Source organism: Scomber scombrus, chromosome 8, assembly GCF_963691925.1.
Source record: "Scomber scombrus chromosome 8, fScoSco1.1, whole genome shotgun sequence".
Classification (NCBI taxonomy): domain Eukaryota; kingdom Metazoa; phylum Chordata; class Actinopteri; order Scombriformes; family Scombridae; genus Scomber; species Scomber scombrus.
Window position 1 is genome coordinate 22437174 of NC_084977.1, and position 21959 is coordinate 22459132.

General features: G+C 39.7%; 1 protein-coding gene across 7 annotated transcripts in view; it reads right to left on the reverse strand.

The window, feature by feature from the left end:
* Positions 1-164: 164 nt before the first annotated feature.
* dennd1b (DENN/MADD domain containing 1B) overlaps positions 165-21959 on the reverse strand; it is a 105468-nt gene continuing 83673 nt past the window's right edge. For 3 of the 7 annotated variants that reach the window (XM_062423868.1, XM_062423867.1, XM_062423866.1), the window contains 8 exons: positions 19874-19964; positions 18549-18589; positions 17052-17087; positions 16543-16599; positions 15049-15138; positions 6766-6851; positions 6153-6375; positions 165-5336 (listed from right to left, as the gene is read on the reverse strand). In XM_062423868.1, coding sequence (XP_062279852.1) covers positions 4464-5336; positions 6153-6375; positions 6766-6851; positions 15049-15138; positions 16543-16599; positions 17052-17087; positions 18549-18589; positions 19874-19964 — 1497 coding nt within the window. In that variant the 3' untranslated portion in view covers positions 165-4463. Of the gene's footprint in view, positions 5337-6152; positions 6376-6765; positions 6852-9273; positions 9514-10317; positions 10659-14181; positions 15139-16542; positions 16600-17051; positions 17088-18548; positions 18590-19873; positions 19965-21959 lie in introns of those variants that run through there. The other 4 variants (XR_009925413.1, XR_009925412.1, XR_009925414.1 and 1 more) reach the window with 4 other exon arrangements.

Genomic DNA, 21959 nt, shown 5'->3' on the forward strand with positions numbered 1-21959 from the left:
ACACACACACACACACACACACGCAAACACACACACATTCAATAAACCACCATGTGCTGTGTGAACTGTAAATAGTCAACATACCACATTGACTGTTTTGTATGTTAAATACATTCTGTATTAATAGAGAAATGTGGTTAGAAATGAGGCCAGAGATGCATAAGCACGAAACAGTATAATTTATTTTCAGTTCACAGTGCATACATTGTGTGCAGTTGTACCAAGTTACTCATCAATAGCACATTAGATTTGACCTCAGTTGTTTAAGACAGCTGTTTTCTCTGCAATGAGAACATGCAAGTGTGCACAGAATCAAAAAATCAATAAATGGCATATCGAAGAGTTAATCATCATTACAATACCCAAACAAGAGACTGAGAAAAAAAACCTGTTGATTAAGGTAACTTCTCCTACACTGTTACGACACTGAAAATATGTTTGATTTTTTTTTATAAATGTGTGGTTTATGGGGAAGTGATGTAAATGATCTTTGTGAAGTTGAACCTGCGTTTTCACTAAAATCTGCTACATAATCTCTCTTACCTCTCACTCCAAACTTGCAATTTCTGGACTATCTTACTTAATATATATTTATTAATTAATTTACACTGTATTGTTAGCGGAGTACCATCTTACACGAAGGGTTAGGTATTCTTAGCTATCACACACCTTCAGACATTGAAATGCAAATCCCCTGACAAAAACTTCTTCATTGTTTTACAATAGTGTAAACGGTATCAGTCTAAAGCTTTTCATTTCACTCTCAACAGCAGCTGACTGCTCAAGTATTTCTTCTCTACAGACATCTGCAGTGAGATTTACAGTAACCTGTAATGAAAAAGTAGAAATGTGTTCTCCTGCATAAGATGCAAGGCAAATGACATTTAACACTACAATATCCAAATGCAAGGCAGAATGAGTGTATTGTACCAGACCTCATGTTATTTCCACCATTCATGTTTTGATGGAAATGCTAAATACTGAAATAATAATAATAATAATAATAATAATAATAATAATAATAATACAAGAAAAGAAGAAAAAAAAAACATCTGTAAAACTGAACAAAGCAAAATCATAGCATACAATACATAAAGGTACTGTACATACATGCAGATACAATAGTAAGCACTGTACCATGTACAAGCAAGCATCAGTCTGCTCATTTTGATTAGAAGTTGTCAAATGCTTCTTAACATGAATGGCTACATGGGACATTTGTTAATATTCTCTCTCTATATTTTCTTTTTCCCCAAAAAAATAAAATCTAAAACATTCAATTATTAGGTGTCATTTTTACAACATACAACACCAATCATATATTTTCCATGTAAAATATACTCAAGCCAGCAAAAATACATGTCTATTCAGTTGAAAATAATTTCTCATCGTTATGAAATCAACTAGAGAATCTCCTCTGAGAATTTCTTTTAAATGCCATTAGCTCATGATGAGGGTGCTTAAAAAAGAGAGAGAGAAGAGAAAAAAAGAAAAAGAGCACAAACTATACATGTAATCACCTACTAGAAGAATCAAATTAAGTACCTATTTAACAAAAAGATCTTCTCTTAAACACAGGCAGGAGGATTCCCGCCGATCACCACAGCAAAGAAAAACACTGAGTAACTCCAGCTGGGCTTCAGCCGAGCTCGATAACAAAACAATGCTAGTACCCAAGTTCAGTTCAGGTCAGTTTCTCGGGACCAAACGAGTTTTTTTGTCTGTTTATCATCTAAATACCAACGTTTGTAGGGCCTAACTGTGATTTAAGGTGGTCTGAATACATTGCATACTCCTCCTCTCTATAACACTGTACCTTGTTCTGGTTATACTGGGTGGTACGCTTACTGTATAAGGCACACCATACACTCTGTCATTAACACTCACAGACACACCTCAGCTAACACACAGTTAAATAGTCTTTGATATTCATCTATTTATTTGGGGACACATGTGGCTTATTCCCATTAGAAGCTAATTTGATTGTGATTGTTTATTTTTCAAGTAGAATCTTGCATTATAAAATAATTTGTAGTAAAAAAAATTGACCTTCTTGAATTTTAAATATTTGCATAGTAAATATGTTTGTTTTAATAGTTCACAATGAATAAGGCCAGTACAGAGATTATTCTGGAGTCTGTTTTTTAATTTTTCCTTTTTTGGAATTACTAGGACTGATTCCTGGGCTTTTAGAAGCACGCCAAAGACTTTATGAGCAAATCGTTAACGCAGAGCAGCACTCAAAAAGTAGAGAAATAGCTGCTATTAAACTGCCACACCGACTGGCGTCTGGCATAAATCTTAAGAACAACGAACCATAAATGTAGTAATCCCAACACAAGCACACATGAAAAAAGCTTTCTTCTTTTCTCCGGGTTTGTGGTGACGCAGAGAATGATGGGAACCACGATCTGATCTCTGGATGCAGCGTTTCTCTCCACAGGAGAGTCTGTTATAGAAATACTTTTGACTCTGTACACATTGCATCCACGTAACTACTCTCTGAGGAGAACCATATTGCTGCGTTACAGTACAATCATCAACCACTGCATTACATAACAGTGTGTGACTCTAACCTAGAAGGGCAGAGACTTCATTACCTCCTATGAGACAAGAAAAAAGCTAAGAAAGGGAGACAGACAGAGAGTTATATGATAAGTCTGGTGATATTCTATATTTTTCTTTATGGCAAAAAATTCCCTGAAAAGACTAAAACCAACAATTCATTTTTTTTTTTTCATTTTTAACAGGTTGACAGCTGAAAATGATCCAGCAGAAATGCACTATTTATTTTTTGAGTAATGTTTGGAAGAAAAGCGTCCAGCAAGTTTTAGTAAATTATATTTGTTTGAAGATTTTCATCTTCGGTAAAAATTAGCTTGGGGCCAAATGTCACCAAAGTATGAATGCATGCAGAGACGGAATAATGTACTGTAATGTTGTTTTGTTTTGGTCTTCATGTAATTTGTTGGTAATAAGAAACATACAGTACAGAGGAATGCCAGCCTCATACTTTAAAGTTCACCTTTTCCACCTCCACTCCAAACCTCATCAGCTTTGCAACAACTGGCCACCATTTGTAAAGGTCAAAAAAGAGTGAAATGTCCTTTAAAGTAATCAAAGGCAGAAAATTAGAAAAAGAGACAACATGAGGAAGAAAGTGATGATCATAGAAAAAGAGAAAAAAATGGAAAAAATGGAGAATGGGCACTGTCATCAGATCATCCACGTTATCTTTTTTCTGTATTTGCTTCTCTTCAGAGTAACAGAAGTGTCCTGAGGAACACGGGAAGAGGAGCGAGACAGAGACGTTTCTACATGCACATCTCATTATCTGGAATGCAATTAAAAACAGCAGCTTAAAGCACATCATATATATTAACTATTCTATGGATTCAGAGAAATACAGTGCTGTTTAAGTAATATTAACTGTTGCATTTAACGTCTCACTGTATCAGTGATTCGGATTACAAAGTACCTGTAATGGTATCTATAGATTAAGACACCCGCGTATTAAAAAACAAATCACATGTCCATTTAAGGCATCGTGATAAAAAAAATTATATTACACAGTGTATAATTAGTTTCAAAGGCTTTGTGTCTGAAAAAATCTGTCTCATTTTGTTGCTTTTTGCTCAAATAGACTTAGCGACAAGAAGTATCGACTGAGTACTATTTGTTAAACTACAAGTGCAAGTTCAATTTGATCATGTGAAATGTTTGGAACACTGGCATAATGGTGTAATGAGGAGATATCGTCCCTTCTTTATCCTGACAAAGTACTGAGTTTTTCTTTTTCTACATTCCTTTAGGGAAGGTGAAAATTCCTGTATTAACAGTTGGCTACTTATATTTTCCCCAAAATATTATTCATGGGTCTTTTTTTGGGCATTCCACTGTGAACACGTTACAAGAAAAATACAACACATGAAAATGTAGGTGTTGTCTAGGAATTTAGAGCAATTACAAACGGAACATTGCAAAAATCTCCTTCCTATCAAGTAATTTGTTTGTTATTGAGTATAGAAAGTTGCTTAATTTTTCTTTCAAGCGTTTTCTACATTAAAATTGTATTTTTCTCCATTTTAAAATAAAGACCTGCCTTATTTTTTGTGCAAGGATACAGACGTTCATTTCAAGAAGAGTTGTATTGGCAAAGGTGAAATATTCTTACTATGCGTCAGCTTTCACTTGTTCTCAGGAAGAAAAGGTTTTCAGGGTTCAATTCTACACAGAAATTACTTGATATGAAGAAGATGCTTTGCAAGGCACTGATTCTTCCTCTTTTACCCCTACTGGCTGTGGCTCTCTGTTCGGGGCATCCATGACATCACATTTGTTTGTAACATTTCCTGACAGTTGAGTGTTGAGCTAGAAAAAGGTCTGAATTGATGGCTACGACTAATTGTAACAGAATAATTACTGTGAATAGATATTTTACAGACAAAGAATCTTTGACATTCTCAAGACTCGTCTGTGGCTTTGCCCTGGACCTGGTGTTGACTGTTGTTGCAGTGAACCTGTGAGAGCTGCAGGCTGGTGTGGAGCACTGAGCCCAGGCAACACATGGACTCAATCTCCTCTAAGAGGCCCTGATCCTGAACCACCGCTGCCCCAGAGCCTTTACCCTGACCCAGGCACAGGCCGAGCCCCAGGAGCCCCTCCTTGGACACCTCTTTCTCCCACGGGACCTGCATAGCTGACTGGCTGTTCCTCGGTGGACTCCCCTGACCCTCCATGTGGCCCTTGCTGCCCTGCCTTTGAAGAGCCTTTTCCTGGAATTGCCTCACTGTCTCCTTGGACAACACCTTCCTCCTCAGGATGCTGGTGGATGCAGTCTGGTTCTGGGCCTGAGGAGGAGACTCAGTGCTGGCTTGGGGGTCTGAAATGGTCCGAGGCCTGCTCGCTGGTAGAGAATAGTTCAGGTGAGAAACAGGTGCTGGAGAACTGTAGGTGTGAGACAGAGTGGGAGACGGCTGCGTGGGTGTTACTCTGTGAGACAGTGTGGGCGAGTAGGAGTAGCGGTCTCCTGGTTGTCGTCCCAGAGGTAGAGCATAAGGGTCAAGACTGAGCTGCTGAAGATGTGACTGGTGCTTGAAGGCATCAGTATCCTGGGCTGGTGCTGTTGCTGTCATGACGGGCATTGGAGAAGCTGCTGCAGGTTTCTTTGACACCTTCATGCTGCTCTTGTTGGGCTGTCTGCGTGGGGACGGAGGAAGGTGTTTCCCATGGACTGCGCTGTCATCTTGGCCCAAGTTCCAGCCCCCCTGATCTCCACCCAAACCACAACCACTCTCATCTGCAGGTTTAAACTCGCAGGAAGGTTTCGGCTTGCACTGGAAGTGAAGAAACATGAAATGATCATAAGAGCAATTACCGTTATGAGGAGGCCTGGGTATCATCGCGTATCATGCTCTCTCTCAGTTTCTGGGTGAAAATGCTACTGTATTTTCTATGCATCGTAACTGAAGCGTTCCAAACTGGTGTATCCTGCTGTAAGTCCACATATATTGGTTTGGTTTGGTCTCATTCTACTTAATGGGAGAAGAGTGAGAGTTTACTAAATAGTCACATTTATTCTTTATTGATGAATTGTTAACTATTCATGTTCGACAGTAGGTGTTGACCTTCGACCCATATGAACTCAAAGTGGTAAACATCATGTTCAACTTGGCTAAAACTAGAGTAAAAGTTAGATTACTGTTTTGTATTTAACAGTTATATCTGATACCTTGAGCATTGTGAAATCACAAAAAATATTGCTACATTTTACATCAAATATTTCTTCACTTCTAAACAACCTTGGTTATCTTAAAAAAAGAAAGTGTGAAATAGCCAAAGCCATAGTTTTTGACTTGGGACAAAAATGATTCATAGATATAATTGTAGAGATACTCTGCAATAAAGTAAAGTGGACAGTAAAGTGGATAAAACTATCTGAAAGATCCGAAAAATAATGTTTTTTGACATTTTTAAGCCATGAATGACATGCAGATTTTATAACTGTCTATCTATAACCATGTATCAACAACAACCTGTCCTCATATTTCTGGACAAGTTGGATGCTTAAATCTACTCTGCCCTCTTGATCCCGTATTTAAATAATGACAGCTCTTCTACTGATTTAGTCTTACTCCTTATGTCTCGCTTACCGGGGCTTTGTAATCCAAATCCTCCATGGATCTGAAGAAGTCTAGGCTCTTGGCAGCACTGAGTTTGCCTTGCTCAATTGTTGAGGTGTTCAGAGAGTCTAGGATCTCCTCTAGCAGGTTCATCTGACCTGAGCGGCTGGATTCAATATCAAGCTCCAGCGAGTAGGAGTCATCGCTGTCCTCGATGTATGAAGGAACATCGCCGCTGTCCTCAGAGGAGATCCTGTGTTTGGAAGAGACAGCAGTGATTAACAGTCCTACTATCTGAGTGAGAGAATGTCATGTTTCATAAGAAATATTTTAAGAAGGTGGGAATTTTCACACATAATATTTAATGTATTACTGGATGTCAACATTTCGACTGTGGGATCCTTTGAAAATAAGTAGTTACAGTATATAGCTGACATTTATTTTGCTGTTACTAAACACGTCCACTTGGGGGCAGTATTATCATGAGTAAAAAACACTGAATCTGCTTGGAAAAGCTCTTTTCACTTGTGTCAACTTTAAAAAAAATAAAATGCATCAGTCGGCCAGCCAAAGTTATCATAACTTGACACACATACTTGAAACAATGAAAATAGCTGTAAGTCATAAAACCAGGAGTGCTTACTTGCTTGCACTGTCCAGCTCATCATCATCAAGCCCATAGCCAAGATCCCGAGTGCCAACACTCATAGGAGACTTGTTAAGGTTATGCTGGTAATGAGAATCACAAAGCAATAGAATGTAGTGAAACACAAGAAACAAAACGATAAAAGAATATAAGTGGTCCCAGGAGGAGGGAGGCGGTCTCAGCTTAAAGATGCAAGTCTCCCGTTAAACCTTGAGTCTAAAATATGGTGATCTGCTGAAGTGCACCCTTTTCTATTTATTTATTTATCTAATAAAACTATGACATGGGACCCAAAACAAAAAAGATGCAGGTCTGTGTTTGGTGGGTCCCCATAAGATAAGAATACTAGCTTGTTTTAATGGGCCTGGACCCTAAGGGTTGAGACTAAATTTGTCAAATTTGGGTCTAGGGATAAAAATCTTTAAGATCCCCTGCAGTATTTTATCAAACTCAGCATTATATTTGAACTACAAGGCATTTAACCGCTACCAGTGAGGATATGGTAAACTGCATTAATCATTTGCATTACGACACCAATGCATGTGATTGTATTTGTCAGTGTAGAGTGTTGAATGATCAGTGTGTACTGTAGTTGTCTGACACAGTGGGTTTAATAAGCCACCTGTGTACCATGTTTAATGGGCGGGTTAAAGAAGAGACAGAAGCTTTACAGAGCAGGGCAGGACTCTCCCCATGGGAGCACAAATCTGCCCCAGGCCACTTATTAACATGCCTTCCACTAAGACGCACATGTTCCTCTCTCACTGCGTGTGCATGTTCGCTTATGTTAACACTATCTCTCAATTTCTAATTGACACTCTTTTCATTTTGCCTATTTATCTTCTTACATATTGCTGCTCACCTCCTTAACATCTCAAATTGTGCTTGAGTGTTTTATTTTTGTACACACAAATACAGTACTCATGGGGTACAGTTAACATGCTAGCACGGTTAACAATCTGCATGCGTGTCAGCAGCAGGAAGTTACTCTTATGAATTGGGGGGGCACCGCAATGTTTCCCCTGTTTTTTTTTTTTACACTCCCTTCACTTTTTTCTCTACATGTTTCTCTGTAAACTTAGCCACACATATCAAAGCACATTATTGTGGAAAATGTTCTTTAAAACCCTAAAAGTGAGCAAAGCACAGGGTTAGTGTATAAGAAGAGTGGAAAGTAGTGTTTGTGTGGTGGACAAAAAAACAAAATAATGATGGTGGAAGGTAATGAGTGAACGAAGAAACGCTATGAAGGAAATATTGAAAGGTGAAGAAAGATTCCTCAGAGCCCCAAAGAATGATGGGAATGGGAAGGTGTGTGGGGGGGTCAGTATTGGAACCTTGGACCAAGCCGGTCTTGATTAGCCGACGCAGTGCCAGCCAGACAGGCGGAATGTAACGTGTGGCTGGCCTGGCCTCATTTAGGGCCTGTGTTCGGCCAGGGAAGACACACACACTCAGCCGCATACACACCCTATTACAAAAACACAAAGAGTTAAAGTGCCATTTTCTCCATAAAAGTCAGCGGAGGAGATGTGTGCAGTAGCCACTTAAGCCTCTCAGCCATCGGGCTAAACACGAACACATGTGGTGGCACTGCTGATTGGCCGACCCACTCCCCTTCCATGGTAGCTTGGAGCTATAATGAAAGAGATTTCAGAGGGGCTCGGGCCTGGGATCCCTAAACAGCCTTTAATGGATTCCTGTGTCAGGGCAGTAAATCTGGGACCAGGCTGACATGCCAGCCAGCCAAAGCGAGCTGACAGAGTGGAGATGCACCTGTGAGACACAGAAATACTTGCACACAAACACTATAAACACATGCACTGTATGGTCACGGTGCATGCAGTTATTTAGACTGTTCATTTGAGCAACAGAGCTGTGTTTAGGAAAGTAGGGCCTCTCTCTGCGTCTAGGTGTTTATTAAAGCAAGGTGAACCCAAACACAACCAGACACAGGTCATGAAGCATGGCCCTCTGATCTCTGTTACAGCTTTGGTGCCGTCTACCCAAAAGGAAGTTCCATAGGGAGCAGTAAATGGATGGTACCTCACTTCACGGCTTTATCAATTTGTCATTCCTTCTCTTCACTGTGACCCTTTAGTGCGGCAGTTAAGATTAAACTATTTACAACAACTGACCATTTTACGATAGAAGCGCCACATTTGGCACAGGAGTTGGTTTATGATACTTTTTTTCAAGATGGCCAACATATTGTATTAATTTTACTCGTAATATGAGATACAGTGTGTGTTTTTCTCAGTTACATTACTTGAACATAGTATTACCTCATCAAGAGCTGTAGAAATTAGCAAAAGCAGGTATGTGTATGATATTTGAAATTTGTCGTACTGTATGTGAGCGTAAAGAACAACACCACAATGAAAACGTGCCTTGGGAGACTTCAAATTTTAGACATTCATGATGAAATATTCTCAACCAGTGCAAACAGGTACCGTACTAAAGCTGTGACAGCTTAGCCACCAGCCCCGTACCACCCCAGGCCTGACAGGACAGTGGAAAGCATGAAATAGCAGAACAACAGATTATCATACTGCTCCTTCATTAGCTTCACGCTGTCGGCTAATGAGAAGCAGAAAGTTAAAAATGAAAAAAAGTGATTCTCCCTCCATGCCTTCCTGTCTTCCATTTCCTCCCTCCATCACTCAGCTGTCAGTGACAGATGTCACTATTTCTGTTGGTCTGGTTCTCGCTTCCTTCCTCTCCACCATGCCGCCACAAGTGAGACTGCACTGAACGCAGAGACCGAGAGTGAACCAGTCAGGGGAAGATACAGCAGAGAAAAAGGAGTCGTGAAAATAATAAAAATGGTCAGGTTATTTCAGTAAAACTAGCTCAAACTAGTATTTTGGAAGAGGCAGAGAAGACTCTTGTGTTCCTTAAATCAAGGAAACATTTTGACATCTCTTTTTCTGCACACTTTTCTTCTCTGAGGGAAACATTTCTTTATTATTTTTATGTTATTTTGTTATTTCAATGCTTTGATCCGTGTTCCTGAGTACTTGGCTGAAGACGTTAAAGAATCCTGATTACCTTTAGTTCACGCTTCAGACAAAAAAATAAAACACACTGTATCTTCAGTGCAGATTACAAGTCTTTACAATCCTGGACTGCAAGTAAATGAGGGTAGAATTGTAAACATGAGTAAGTAATCCTCTGCCCTAACTGTTTATACCCTGAGCCTTCTGATACAATAAGCAAAGGTATTAAATATATCTAAGGGGCCTAGAAAAGTCTTCAGATTTGATACAAATAAAATTATATTTCATTCCTATGGTTATGAGAGGAAAATAATCATCACCATCCATTTTAGTAGCTGTATTTGGAGAAACAAACTTTCCTCTCCTCTTCCCTTCCTTCCCTGCATGACTGGTTATGAGGAACAACTATGCCTCTCTGTGACACGGCCAAATGCTAGTGGAATTTAATAGCCAGTCTTACATTATACATTTCATATGGTATTTCTGAGTGGGCACTGATCTCACAGCTTGGCAGAGTATGTAAAGAGATGCCGGTAAAATGCAAACAAACCTTGGGGGAGAGGCAGAGCCTTGCAGAAGTACGGCCAAGTCTGTGTCTGCCTGTTTAAGAGCTGGGGGGGGGGGGGGGTAAACTGCGTTTGAGGCAAGATCCACTGCTCATCTGTCCAACTGGCTGTTGCTGAAAGCCCACATCCTTTTCGCTCAAAACAGGAGCCATATGATAGAAGGAAAATGTGCATTATGCTCGTTCTTCTTGACTAAACTAAACTCATCCAGTAAAATCACCAGGTGTTTTTCTGTGAATGGCTGCGGTGCAGTACTTTGAATATGCCAGGAGATGGCACTTTGGTTTCAGTGAGGAAGCCAGTTGGTCTCTGAAGTGGGGCGAAACTAAACAAAGTGGAGACAACAAACACATACAAATAATCGCGCTCACACACAGACACTGACACACAGATGCTCACACAGCTACTGTATGGACAGTGCCACTCTATTTAAAGTTCACTGTGAGGCATGTTTACAATAAACTATTCATCTAACAATATCTATTCTCAATATTAATCTTAAAATGAACACTATAAACATATTTGAGCCACTTTTAATTTAGAATCATACTGAAAATGTCAAAATTATTAATTATAACAAACACATGCTGTACGTGCTATAATTTACCGTGCATGGCTATACTTTGTAATAGTTATTAGCTATTATGTTTATCCAGAAACATTGTTTTTGCCATATTACAGGATTTTCAATCATGTACTGCATTGAGTGCACACTCAATGACTATATAATGCGTTATGAGCAATACTTCAAGTTAAATGATGTTGTATTAAAAAAACATATTAGTGTAAGCATGTTTGAAGTCATAGACAAATGATAGTTCTTCATCTTGAAACTATCATCACATAAACACAGACACTTCACAAGTGATGTGTACAGTGTACATATGTGTCCACTGGCCATGAACACATGAGCTGTCTGCCACTGATGGCACACACACACACATCTAACCAAGCATTGACACACACACACACACACACGCACGCAAGCACACGCACACGCGCGCGCGCGCGCGCACACACACACACACACACACACACACACACACACACACACACACACACACACACACACACACACACACACACACACACACACACACACACACACACACACACACACACACACACACACACACACACACACACACAAGCATTGTCTCTCTCTCTCTCACACGCACACATATATATATACACACATATACACACACACACACATATATATACACACACACATATATATACACACACACACATATATACACACACACACACACATATATATACACACACACATATATATACACACACACACATATATACACACACACACACACATATATATACACACACACATATATATACACACACATATATACACTGTCCCAGCCTCTACGCTCCTTTGCTCTCTTTACAGCTGTCACTCTATTGCCTCCAACCTGAGGCAAACTGCTAAATGCATGCATGCTTATATACTTGCACACATGTACATGCTCATGTGAAAAAAGGCTTGGGTAAAGATACACTTTCTACAGTAACTGCAGATCATTACAGCACAATATCACAGTGGCACACACATAAACAAACACCAAATAGACAAAATCTATAACAGAATCTCAAAACCCACACTCACACACAAACCCAGGAGCCAGAACAATAGTTGTTGTTTGTTGTATCAGACAAGAAGTCAGCAGTCCAATTCAGTCTTGTTTTTGTCACAAGGAGGATTACTCCTCCGTTCTTAATCAACAAGCACACCAAACACTACAAATCACCCACATTGCCGGATACAGCTGAAATATGTACGCATATGACAGCAGCACTTTCACTTTGGTACATGTGTTGGCTGATCAAATAGAATATGAATTTCATTACTCTCATTACTTTGCTATGATTAATTAAAGGAGCTACTCCCTGATCATTCATTTCATTTCAAGGACAGACATGGTGGGGTTTTCTAAAAAATGAATGATAAAAATGCATCAGCCTTTTTCTTTTCATAGAGTATGGAATTTCTCTAATCAGATCACATTTTTTGAGATTATGACAGCGCAAAATGTTTCTGTATTTATGCAGCAGCCGAATAGGCCTTGGTCACTTGGTCAAAGGAATAGACACGCAGAGGACAACGGGGGGAGGTGTAGCTGAGGGTATAATGCAAAAAATATGTCAATATGTTATTTGGTTTGTCTTACTGTGTATAAATGAGGTGAGCTTGGTGTGGAATATTAAGCAGAATCATTGCTCATGCTTTAATATATTTACACCTTTTTTTTTAAATAAGAAAAGTATTATTCCTGTCTTAATATTTAGATATTTAAAAGTTGAAATGAAATATTGTTAATGCAAGGATGAGACAAAATGGATTGTTTGGACATAGGCAAGGCCTTGGTATGTCTATTATTATATTATTATTATACTATTTTAGAGAATGAACTGTTGGAAATGCGGGTAGGTCCAGGCACAGCTCTATAGGAGCCTGGGCAGGTGTGTGGATAAAGGTATGTTTTTTTCTATTTTTTTCATTATACTTAACCTTTATTTAACCAGGTTAGTCCCACTGAAATCAATGTCTTGTGCACCTGGTCAACACAGCTGCAGGCAGAACAACAGTATCAAGATTTCATAGGAGGCAATCTCAGAAAAAAAGGAAAGAAAGGTGAGACACAGAGAGGTAAAAAGGACTAAGAACAATAGCTGTGACTTCATATAATTGCAATGTAATTATGGTATCTTTTAAGCAGCCAGGTAGCAGTTTAAGTACAGAGAGTAGCAACTTAAACCTAAAAGCATCTTTATTTCATTATATTCTGGCTGAATGATTTTCCAGTGGTCTTTACCGCAGATTTTTGTAAACAAATGGCATTCTTCACTGAGTTGAGCATAAACATTTTCTGTGGGAACGAGTTAATTTTCTTATCCAATTAGTGTGCTTCAATTTAAGTATAATGACAGAAAACAAACTAATGGGGCTATTCTAAAAACCAACAAAACACTGAAAGCATCAAAAAAATTCCAGTAGAATCTCCTGACAAATGTTTTGGAGAGTTTCAATCTTTCAGGGGTTATTGCACATTGACAGGCCATAAATTATCAAGGCTTTCTAGGCTTCTCAATTTTCAGTCTTAGTTTCAGTTGACAGAAAAGAATCTAGGGTTGTCAGACTTTAGACACAAAACCCAGGAGGGTTTGGAAAGGGTTTTAATGTGTATGTGCCAGGGCAGTATACTGATTTATCAGAGTTATAAACTATAATGTTTGTAATGGCAGGGAGGCAAAGTGAAAAGACGAGAATGGAAGGAGTATTGTGTATAGAGGATCAAATGGACTATATACAAACACAAACACACACAAAACCAGTGCTCTGGGACATGCTATCCTGTGTCCTGTGTGTGCCTCTTCCAGTGGTCTCCAGGGACCCGTTACTGTGGCAGCGAACAGGCCTCAATGGCAGAGACAGGGGTGTGAGCGTGTGTATATCCTGAATATGGTGTGCGCGTGTTTGTGGGTGTGCGCACACATCAATTGCATGTTAACTGTTAATCTGTGTGTGTGTGTGTGTGTGTGTGTGTGTGTGTGTGTGTGTGTGTGTGTGTGTGTGTGTGTGTGTGTGTGTGTGTGTGTGTGTGTTGGCCCAGCTTTGTGTGTGCATTAGCTGGGGGAGGGTGTCCGAGGAGGCTTTTAGAAAAGCCCTAATTGCCGTTCCTCTCCTCTCCCCGGCCGTCACACCTTCCTCTGCGCTAAGGCTTTCCAGCCTCATCACACACACAGGAAACACAACGCTAATTAGAGACAGCACAACCTCTCCTAATCACACTCTTACATGACTGTGACCAAAATGTCAGCGCGTGCATGCAGGCAAGTTTTTTTGTGTGTTTTTTAAGCTGAATTTGGAGTCTACTTTTTTTTTTTTTTTAGCAATAAGAGGTGGAAGAGCTCCAGCTGTGAGTACAGAGGTAAAGATATGAGGTGGGAGATATAACTAGTATCCCTGAGGCTGTGTGCATGTGTTCAGTACTGTACAGAAGTGTGCAATTATAATTACTTGAAACTAAACTTTCAAAACCAAGAGATATATGTGAACATTTACATTTACAGCACACTACAGTGTTATAATTCTCAAACATTAAATCTCCTGATAAATTTATTGATGAATGCATACTTTGTGAGCGTGCATGTGCTTGCACTTCGCTTGCCAGCTCTGCACACAACAAAGACAGAAAAAAACGTGCTACCCACTTATGGTGCAAAAGCAAATTCTTCAGAGGAAATGCTGACCAGCAGATGAGTTGCTTCTACTGTCCGTGCTGTTCAGAGAAAAATACTGAATGTACAACATGGGTGCGTTGAAAGAAAAAAAAATGCTTATCATTACATTTGGCACCCTGACAAACTAATGTGCTTCCAAGAGCTGTTACAAGAGAGAGAGAGAGAGTTTGGGGGGAGAGGGGGAGAGACAGGAGAGGGATAGAGATAAAAGAGAAAGAGAGAGTGATGTGGGGATGGAGAAAAGAAAGAAATGAGAAGAAAAAGTGGACGGAAAGAGTACAGAAGTGGAACACTGAATCCATGTCGATCAAGTGAAAACTGAGCTCTGGTATGATCAGTGTAGCTGCAGTTAACTCATTTACTGATATGTGTGTCTGTGTGTGTGTGTGTGTGTGTGTGTGTGTGTGTGTGTGTGTGTGTGTGCGTGCGTGTGTGCGTGTGTATCATACCCGTCTCATCTTCTGCAGTCTCCTTGGAGACAGGCTCTTGGTGCTGGTGGGAGACCCTGCACAGATAGTCATCCCTTCTTCTTCTTCTTCCTGAGGAAGAAATGATGAATATAAATCTTAGATGTTTTGTGTTATACATGTTCTAATCTATCATCACATCTAAAATATCAGTGAGTTTTGTGAATGCTGTATGTTTGCATTCATGTGAAAGGTCCACACCACAACCCATTTAACATATTTTTACCATACATAAGTTAATCCATTTCAAATGGAAGAATGTTATAGGATTTTGTGAAGTGAATACAAGCCGCTATTTGTCCAGTTTGTTGCTATTTCTCAGTAACACTGATGTACATTAAAGGATAAATGTGGTGGAATTCAATGTTTTTCTTCTTGTCAAAAAAATACCATGAAAAAATCAAAATGAATAATAAAATAATTAAACTAGCAAGTGTTGCCTGTGTTGCCAAAGCCTGTTAAAGCCACCACTGCATTGGGTGTTATCTTTATTACGATGAACATGGGCACTGTGGTTTATTTTGAATAGTTTATACACTGTACATATATCATGTAAATGCCCATTATGCACTAAATCTGGAGCTGAGCCCCCAACAAACACACTATTTACTCATATCTGAATAACACTTTCTAAAAGCTACAGTGCCCAGCTGTTTTAGAAAAGCAGTCTCAGAGTCACAGAAATGGTGGTGATTCATTAAGTAAGGATTTTTTGAAAATAACAGAAATGTAGAATGTTGCAAGCTTTAGCGTTAAAACTTTTTCTCTTGCAGGTTACAGAAATAATTATCAGTTGAACGGCAATATATTTGTCCTTTTAGTGTCCTAGTGTAGATGCCTACAGCTGGCAGCAACATAAATGCTTTGCAGATCAAGTGTGTTCCTACCAAAACTTTCAGAATTAATTTGTCTTCTGAAGGCACAGGAAATCTGTTAAACTTCCTAATCAAATAGATTGTAGCATTTCCATTTGCCAATCCTGACTGCATGCATGTTTGTGTGTGCATACACTTTGCAGAACACTGCATACTCCTCTTGTTCATCATCAGTGCCATCTCTCCTCAGTTTTCTACTGACAGATCAAACTGCTATTGCCTTATCAAATCCATCAGGCTTATGGAAACATACACCTCGTTACATTAGCTTTGAGGAAATCACAGGCTTACTGATGAAATATGCAGACAATAAAAGAGAGAGAGGGGCCAGGGCTCGGATGACATGACAGGCCATAGCCAGAGGGGCGTTGGTTAAAAATGTACAGCCCTGAACAAAGCGCTAAGCAGGCTTCAACAGTCATTAAAGGCCGCTGCATCAGAATCACACACTCCATGTAAAGCAGCCTTCCTGTCTGTTTCCATGAGGGGGGCGTGTGACTCTCCATGCGCCTCCGCACAGAGATATGTGTGCGTGTGTGTATGAGCGCTTCCACAAGCGTGTGCATGTGAGTCAGAGAGGTGTGAAGGTCTATGCACTCACCCTCGCTTTAAGTCTGCCCTTAATGTCCCGGATGCCCTTCTTGGCCTGACTCTTGGCCTAGGAAAAAAAAACAAATCACACATGCGCACATACCCACACCCACAGATTATTAATCAAAACATGTTGCATTAACATTCTGTTCTGGTTTCATGTAACATCAAGAAATGCTTTGATCCCTGTGGCAAAAACACAGAGACAAAAGGCTGGATAAGAGAGCCTTGCACACTAACAGGAGGCAATAACATGAAAGGGCACCCTGACCACCTATTGTACAGCACATAACGACACGGTACTGCTCATCAAACATAGTCTAGTCATGAACATTTCTCCTATTCATTCCACTGCCAATTTCAAACAGACAAAAGTTGTTAATTTCTTTTATATGCAAGCATGCAGTGTGTCATCGTCGGAGCTCTATTTCATGAATTTTCAGTACATATTGAACGAGGAAATGCATCGAGCTACGCTGATGTAGTTACCTATTAACACAGTTTTGCAGATGAACGTACCTTTATCACAGCTGTGTTGAGGAGTGCTCCTCCTCTCTGTTATAGACATAGAAAAGAGAGTCAGTCACTTCAAGGCATTTTGAGTGAGTTTGAACACACAGATACACATTCAGCCCAGTCATACAGGATCAATTATCAGAGTCATAATTTTGTAATAATCTTATAACATTTCTGTTGACCAAATTAATGACTTAAGTTTTAATAACACATATGTTTTTAGTTATACAGAATAACAGATGACCAGACCAATTCATCACTTTGATCATCTGTTTGATTATTCTGTATCTGATTTTACATTTATTTGCCATAGAGTTACACACAGTATATCAGTGTTTAAAAGAATATCAAGATTCACAAGTGACTTTCAATACCTAACTCCCTCTGCAGCTGCAAATAGTATTGTAATACAACTTCAGTAAAATAGTGGTGACACCAGACAAAGTATCTTATCGCTAAGCCATGATAAACTGCATGATTCATGGCATTCAGGAGGTTTTTATTTAGAAGCAGGCTAAAACAGCGACGGAGGGGACTGTGCGTGATTGATTTCTACTTTGAGCTCTGCAGACTGACATTATGGTACCCAATATCTCTCTGTGTCTGTCTTCTTTTCTCTCCGAGTTACTACATCTATCCTAGTTCCTTTGGCGTCTCACTCTTTTTCTCTCTGTTTGGTCTTTAGTGGAAGCACAAAGCGTCGGCTAAACGGCTAAACAGAGTAAATGGCAGACAGCATTTCAGAAGTCGGCAGAGAGAGAGGAGGAGAGGGGCCGAGGTGAAGGCCTCTCTTATAGATCCCTGTCAGTCAGGAAATGTGAACTTTAACAAACCTTTGAAGAGCACTCTAGAGAACTAATTCAGCCTTAGCTGACGGCGGGGGGTGGGGTGGGGGGGGAGAGGGAGGGTGGGGGGAGAGGGAGGGTGAGGAAGAGATACTCAGTGAGTAAGAAAGAAAGAAAGACAGAGGGGGGTCTGTGACAGAGATGAAAAGAGAGAGGGAGAGAGAGAGAGAGAGAGAGAGAGAGAGAGAGAGAGAGAGAGAGAGAGAGAGAGAGAGAGAGAGAGAGAGAGAGAGAGAGAGAGAAAGAGAGAGAGATAGATAGGGAGGAAACAGAGAGGAGGAAGGAGACAGAAGGAGATGAGGAAGGAGGGAGAGATCTATGTTCTTGGGTCGGTTCAACGAAGTAACGCCTGTGCTTGCTGCCAGATCAACATGTCATGTCGGAGGACGTCTTGTCACGTCAAATCACTCCTGTCTCCCTCCCCGTCTGTCTCTACTGTCCTGCTGCACGCGCCGCTTCACACACCAAACTGCACTCGAGCTGGATCTGTACATTCATGCAGGCCTTCACTCCAAAGGCAACACCAGGACTTCAAACACTTAGTCATGTCAATCACGCTTTCAATTAAATATAACTCGGGAATAAAATGAGTGAAACATAAAAAAAGCCACAGATAAAAGCATTTAGTTATGATACCGGGACATTCTGTGAATACCTTTACAGTGTGCATCCATTGCTGATAAGACCTTGAATTACCTGAAATGATGTATAAAACACAGGGAATATGAATTAATCATTTTGCGCTCAATATCACTGTATTAACATTGCAAAGCAAAGCTAACTATGTATATTACACTGTGACACAGTCCTATAGCAAGGACAGACACATTATTGAACATTTCAAATTTTAGACAAGTCAAGTGTCTAACGCTGATGAATAAAATGAAAGCTCTGTCATATCTCTGGATTGATTGTATCTCTTTTCTGTAGAACTTGTAACATTTAAAGATGTTTTCTTCTTTTGTCCCTTTGTAATAACAAAATAAGAAACATTAACTGTTAATTGTAAAATTAGTACTAATACTTGGAAATAGAGGAATTGTAAGTGCAGAATGGAGGACTGTATAACAGTTGTGATATTTTCAGTTTTCAGGGCCTGCTCTCATTTAGAGAATAGAATTACAGATGACAGCATAGGTTTGGGTCAGGATTATAATTGATAAGCTCACTAATATGATGAGTGTTTAGCTGGTACAGTTTGATGGCTTTTTTTCTTCATGTAAATACAACTCAAGCCTGAAGTGTTACGATCAAAATGACATAATTTGTCTGAGCGGTCCTGTGGGATTTCGTTCACACTCAAACTTCTGATGTCTCGTGCACAGTTTCCACCTGTTATGACACTCATTGCTGACAAAACATTATTAATTCTTTCATCAGCCTTCTTTTGCCATATCCAACCAGATTTACTACCTTTTTATCACCATTAGAGGATTTTTGTAACAGATGACATTGTGGATGCGTGTCAAATATAACAAATTGAACCAATTCACAATGAAAGGTGATGCCTGACACTAATTTTAGAAATGACCCACTTCAAAGCACACAATTTGATGTTGTCTTTTATAATAATTAAATTCTAATCTTTCAAAACCAATACAGTTCATCAGTGCATTAGTACAAGGGCCTTACGTGGTGGCATTTGAGTTCACTTCTTCAGATGACTCAACCAATGGGCAGCTGAGCACCAGAAATGTTTTTAAATTCAGATATTATAAATGTATTCAGTATATGATTGTTAATCCTTCTCATTAATTTATTATTTTTGTTTTGCCTTCTTTGTTATTTTTTGAGACTAGGTTTTAAGTGGCCATTGAAAGGTTTTGAATGTCTTCTGTTTTGATTTTTATGACTTTAATAAGCTTTGTTCTGTTCACTCTTTTTACGTCTTACTTTAGCACAATACCTTCTTCCTTTTGCATGAAATATGGCAAATGAATATAATCTGACTAATTGATGAACAGGTCTGGCACTACTCACTTCCACAGAAGCCCCCCTCTGTGATCTCTTCTTCAAACACGTCGGTGAAGCCGCGGCCTGCGTTCAATTTGGCCAGCCGTCCGTCGATGAACTACAACCATAAATTACAACTTGCTTATTAAAGAGGGGAGGTGGGGGAGAAGGTGGACATACTTAAACAGACTTACACACACACACACACACACACACACACACACACACACACACACACACACACACACACACACACACACACACACACACACACACACACACACACACACACACACACACACACACACACACACACACACACACACACACACACACACACACACAAAGATAGATTCAAACACTCAGGCAACAGTGGGTGTTATTAATCCTACCTGACGGAAACTACATCCCAAGATTAGGTGGTTTGCAGGTAATGGGGATTTGGTAATGTGGAGCAGGTGAGGGATTAGGGCAGCAGACTACATGCTGCACACTGTCTGAGACATGAGGAAGTTTCATTTCCTCCCTTTGTAACATGGAGCGCATAAAACTCCATCTCATAAATATGGGCCTAACAGCCAAGACAGCTACAGCTACACATTTCACCAAAGCACACAAATGTGCATAAATATGTTACACAACTAAAAGTAAACACACGTGTAAATTGACATAAACATACACGATAAAATAACAGCATTCTTTAAGCATTAAAGTGTGAGAAATACCTCTGAACTTTAGATGAAGATCTAACTTTTCGGCCTTTGTAGGTTTTATGTAAAGGTAAAGGTAGGAGGGAAAAGCAGCCAACAATTAGCAATAGTGTCACTAAAATAATTAGTATATAAAAGGGAAATAAAGGTGTGGAAATGAAGCTGTAATTTATTTTGACTGATTAATGCTTTAATTAATAACCAACACCTCCTACCTTTCAAGCACTGTATTTTTTAAACAACAAATAGTGGTACACTTTTCTGTGACATAAACATATTGTCGGATCATATTTAACTGTGACAACCCTACTCCCACCTCTGCAAGTGTGTCCGAAGTGTAACAACAATGTAGGTTGTTTTAGTGTGCATGTCCTAAGGGACAGCCTGCTAACTAGCGACCGACACAGTCACCCACTCCTCTGGTCAGAAGAGCTGGAAACTCATCATTAGATCATTTTAATGAGAGGTGAGCCTGCAGGCTCCAACCACTGCTCTGCTACTTGGCTTGCCCAATTAGTGCAGATAATCAACCCAAATCATCACCAAGCCAAAGCCTCCACACTTATCCCCCCCCCACCATCTCCCTGCACACACCCCGATCAGATTACCTGCCTCACTGTGGGCCTTAATTAGACATTACTCAACAATGGCAGACTGTGATCGCCACACATGCACACCAACACTTAAACAACAATCACTCGTGCACAGAAGAGCACATACACAAAACATACAACACAATGGCTAAATTTCTTTGTTTGGAGAGTTAGTCCACATTAAATAGAAAGATAAACTCTCAAAGAAACAAAAAAAATATTTCAGGTTAGGGCCAAATCAGGATTACCTTCACCCAAACAAAAAATAGATTATTATTAAATAATTCTTTGTCAGTGTTTGTGAACCCAGTAAAACATTTTGTCTATGAACATTCAGCCAAACTATATGTGTAAATTAAGTCAAGTCAAAACATGCAGTGCAGATTCAGGCACACTGAGTTCCACTCTTGGATGCAAATTCTGTTCCATCTCTTCATGCCTACATGTCATCTTGTTTCCTGTTTTTGTTGTAGCTGTAGACAGTAGAGAGGGAGAGTTATCCCATCTGGCTACCAGCATACCAACTCATTCACAAGCCGGTCACAGTGGTCTACACTTATTTAAACTCTCGAACCATGGAGCCAGAAATTGGGATTAGGTCTCTACAGGGGATCATTTGTGGCGATATACTGTACATATGGATCCTAAAGGAAATTTAATTTATTATTTCAACCTGAGAATTTTGGTCCATAAACTTTAGAAATTCAGTTATAGTGTACAGTTAATGAAGTAGTCAATGGTTTTCTAAAGGAGAGGTTCTCAAGGTTGGTTTTGGGTCTGCAGCTTGCCACCATTTCTGCTAGCTAATGG